Genomic DNA, 4,584 nt, shown 5'->3' with positions numbered 1-4,584 from the left:
CTCATCGGCTCTCTCGCAGCTATTTAATCCAAATCCTGCGGCTTTAAAGCGACCGGCGATGCGTGGCTGTCCGTCTGCGCGCCTCGTCATGCGCTGCCGGTGCGTGCGCGGTTGGCTTTTTGCTCAATAACAGTTTCGCACCTCCGAGATGAGCTCTGGCACCTCCCGCGTGGAAGTTAGTGGGGGTCAGGAATAACCGCTGGAAATCGTATTGTGGATGGTGCGTTCACTGCACTGCTGTGTGGAAAGAGACAGAGGTGCTAAAGTGCACGGCGGAGCTCGAATGTGCAAGCTACACAACGCAAGGCTGTCTGTTTTTGTTTTGTTTTTTAGGGCAGTTATTTAGCCTCCGAAATATAATCGGTGCTGAGGCTTGGAACTGCACAGCTGAAGAGAGTCATCAAGATAGAAATGCATAGCGACCGGCAAACCAAACAATGTCACGGTATAGTCACAGAACTATTTAGACCATATGGTCTAGATTGTGCTTTGACACTGTCTGCTTTGAAGATCCACGTGTTCACATCTGTCTGAAGCTTGTGTGTCAGCAGGTAGGGTCCAGTGAATGTGTTGAGAGTGAACCAGAAACAAAAAACTTGAGTTCCAGGCTGGAAAATCAAAAGAGCGAGCTGAATGACAAAGAAAGTCACTTCAGACTGCTGTTTCATAGCCAGTCTGAGCAGCATCGAACATCAGCAACATCTGAAGAAAAAAAACAACAACAAGAGGGAAAAGAAAGTAGGCCCAGTGAGACTTGCTTTCAGGTACAGTTCTTTTATTTTTCCATTGGAAAGTTGCTTTCCAGATGCCAGCATCCCTGAGAGCATTTAAAATGCAAACCTTCTGGACAGCCCCATCAGTGAGGTGAAACAGGCCAGCCAAAAGATATTCACATCAGCAAACCCACAGCTCTGCACTGCTCTTTTTTCTTCTTCTTCCTTTTAAGTCTATTTTAATGATTAACCAGCATTGCCGTCCAGGCTCTGAGTCTGTTGCTTTGCGATGAGGATATGGTGCCTCCCTCTGCCTGGAGAAATAACTGCAGGCCATGTGTTGGGTTGAGAGCTGTCCATGGTAGTACTTTGTAAGCAGATATGATATGTGTACCTTTATTCTAGACTAGACTATGGATCCCAGGAGAAGGAGAGCTCCGTGATGAACAGGCTTAGTGACATCATTTCAGCTTGAAATACATCATCGAGTAAATAAAAATAAAATCAAAGAGTTGCAGGTATGATTGGAAAAATAGCATTGAAACAAACTAATAAACACAAACCATTAAATCCACTAATCCCCTTTAATCCCCTGTTCAGATAAATCATATAATCTTTCCATGAGGTCTGTAGACAGAGAGCTTTGCTACGTTTTTTTTTTTAAACCTGTGTTACAGTTACTCTGAGAGTCTGTGACAATAAGAAATTTTCATCCCATTCAGAATCGTTCACCCCGCCACATACTTCCAAATCCTACCAGGAAACAATATTAAAATGCTGTTAGCTGGTGTGGCCATGTGGCTGCTGAAGGATCTCCAGGGGATGTTTTTAGCAGCATGACTTCACCCTTGCTATTCCCTCCTTTTTAGTCAACTGGACTCCTCTATGCGGTCATTTCGAAGCAGCCCCTGCGGTGCGTCTGCATGTCTCTCACGCGGCGGATGGACTGGATCTGGGGGTGGTGGGCTCCCCACTCATTCCAGTGCTTGAAAGGACCCATTTCAAGCATATATTGGTAGCCACGGTAGCCAGGGTACTGGTAACCCACCCAGCTATGTGAAGAAGACAGAAACAGAGGTTAACTACAATGCTTTAGCTTTCAGTTTTCAGCTACGTTGCTATACAAATGACAAAGGTATTTTCTGTATAAGACAACACCTCCCAGTGCTTCGTATTTTACATCTGTTTTCATATTTATTTGTTCTGTCTTTTCTTATTGCACTGTGGATTTCCATGTTGTAATTTTAAGTATTTGATGGGCTATACAGGTGTACACTGTCTGATGGTGTGTTATATTTCTTGGTTATTATTTTTGTCCGATCTGTGAGACTACAGATGAAAAGGAGCCTTTTGACTAATTCTGGAATCTTTGAATCTGAAGAGCCCAAATACACTAAAGCTATAAATCATCCATATTATCTGACAGAGGCATTTTGGATTCCGGCCTTCAGTGAGGTCATCAAGTCTACCAGTTATGGCCCAATCCCCCTCCAGTCAGGGTGAACAGTACCCCTCGATCACCCCAAAAAACATGCCCTAAACAGAGAGCTCAAACCAAGTGGGGAGTTGCCACTGAGCCTGAGTCGAATTAGCCAAAAAAGATAACTAGAAATGGCTTACGTTCCACCGGTGACCTGAATGCTGGCAACACGATCCTGGAAGCCGTAAGACCACAAACTTGGAATATCCTCGTCGCACACTTCCATCTTACGACCCTCAAAATTTGCACATTCATACAGGCAGATCTTGTGGTCCTGCGGGTCCTGTTGGAGAAATACATTGTTTGTCGCAGATTGTGTAAATGTTCATATTTCTATTCTAGATTAACAAACAAAACAAAACAAAACAAAAACAAACAAAAAAAAACATAACCAAAGCATTATTATGATTACTGAGGATAAATGATGTATGCATAAATACACAATGGTTGTGTAATATAAATGTTTTAGAAGATAAAATCAAATCCTTGAAAAACAACAGTGAATACTTTTTGTTGTTTGGGGGTTTTTTATAGTTGAAAATGAAACAGCTGCAAAAAAAAGACATCTAATGAATCCTTTCATCCAAAAATGGAAGAAGACTATAAATACACGTGTGAACCCCTCCCCTCACACAAAAAAAATAAATTCCTTTGAGCCAGCAAAAGACAAAAGAAAGAATAGATGGACACGAGCTGCAACGTGAGGCGGACACCAGAGACTAAACCAAAAATTGACAGGCTGAAAAATGTCAACCACAACTTACCATCCGGAGAGGTCTGATTGACATGATGCGGTCGCACCTGTAGCTGTTGGACCAGGTGTCCCAGCGGGGGTACTCTCCTTTCTCCAGTATGAACATCTCACCGGTCATGTTCTGCTGCTCATACCCGACCCAGCTGGAGAGGCGGACAAACAGATAAGGAAAAGGGGCAACCTAAAGTGTGCTGTCACTCACAGTGTGTCTAACACGGGGTCAGTGACTTACGGTCCGATCTCTACCCGGATGGAGCCGATTCTCTCCATGCCCTTCTCGCACAGGTTACGGGACTCTCCAAACAGGTCCATTCTACGTCCCTGGAAGTTCTCGTATTCATAGAGGTATATCTGGAAAGCAAAAACACACTGAAAGCATTAGTTTCTCAAGTACAGTACTTTAGATACATAATTACTTGTTTTCATGTTTTTTTTAGGGCTCTTGGTGTTAAAAAGAAAACCGTAGTAGTACCTTGTGATTGCGCAGCCCAATGGCAGAGTGGCTGCCTATGCTGCCTTGAGCACCTGAGTGAGACATGATCAGCTCTAGAGGGAAGAAGCATGAAGTCAGTCAGCTGTTTTTAGAGATCCTGAAGAGGATAATTACTTCCACTCGACTGCTGGAACATGGCATAAACTCCAGCACGGCAATTAAATTAAAATAGTGGTCATTTAAAATCAAAGATTACTATTCTTTTCTTTTTCTAAAGATTCGCTGGATAGATCCTTGATGCTTATTCATTTAAAAGTAGGTTTTTCTCAGAGTTATCCAATGGCTGTTTTCAGATATAGCTTGTTTTACTTTTGCAGTCTATAAAACGAGTCAACACAAAGCAAACTGAAACACATAATTTGAAGTCAGTTTTTCTTCTGGCACATCCAGCAGTGACATCACAGTTGGGATCAAGGTGGGAACTTCAGCCACACCAGTTCAACAACAAAAACAGGGTTTAAGTAGAGTCAAGCTGCTCATTAAGGATAAAAAAAAAATCCGTTCTGAAAATGATTGAGCTCATTATAAAATAAAAAAATAAACTATGGGTGTCTTTATATTCAAGCATTTTGGACACATCGTTATTATGTGAACATAAATCTAAGGCTGATCAGTTTTTAATGCTTAACTTAGTTATAATAACTCACTTTATCAGATTTTGACCTTAAAGTTGTATTTACTGTGTAAATATTCCAGGACTGCAAGAACATTCAATGATCATCCATAAATCTGTCAATAGTGGCCTGAGCGGCTTTTTAAGGACAAAAGCACTGGGCGCAGTCTCTTATCTTTCTCATTCATGTTAACTTCAGGGTGACAAATGAACACGTAAACTGCATTCTGTGTCAATATTCCTCCTGTTCAGGCCAGAGTTAAGGTTTAAGAGAAGAGGCAGTCCCTAGTTGGTTCTTTGAGTCCAAGGTGTCAGTAGACAGGAAAACAAACACAACATTTCCAAATAACGAGTCTAGCAGTTCTTTAAAAGTTAGAAAGAGGAAAAACTTACAGTTACAATTGAAGGAATGGCCGACCTTTAGAGAAAGTGATGGACGCCGACCTTATGAGAGGGGATATATATATACATTCACATCCAAACCAAGTCTACAGAGGCAGGATTCCGGCTTCTCATTGGCTGTGAGCTGGC

General features: G+C 42.1%; 1 protein-coding gene across 1 annotated transcript; it reads right to left on the bottom strand.

The window, feature by feature from the left end:
• Positions 1–923: 923 nt before the first annotated feature.
• crybb1l3 (crystallin, beta B1, like 3) lies at positions 924–4,584 on the bottom strand. The gene is made up of 6 exons (XM_004543813.6): positions 4,447–4,584; positions 3,420–3,493; positions 3,180–3,298; positions 2,958–3,090; positions 2,334–2,476; positions 924–1,765 (listed from the first exon to the last, which is right to left on the bottom strand). The coding sequence occupies exons 2-6, from the start codon at positions 3,483–3,485 to the stop codon at positions 1,597–1,599; spliced, it is 630 nt and encodes a 209-aa protein (XP_004543870.1). The 5' UTR covers positions 3,486–3,493; positions 4,447–4,584; the 3' UTR covers positions 924–1,596.

The sequence above is a fragment of the Maylandia zebra genome, linkage group LG14 (assembly GCF_041146795.1).
Source record: "Maylandia zebra isolate NMK-2024a linkage group LG14, Mzebra_GT3a, whole genome shotgun sequence".
Classification (NCBI taxonomy): Eukaryota; Metazoa; Chordata; class Actinopteri; order Cichliformes; family Cichlidae; genus Maylandia; species Maylandia zebra.
Note: the sequence above shows the minus strand (reverse complement) of the source record. Positions and strands in the feature narration are given on the sequence as shown.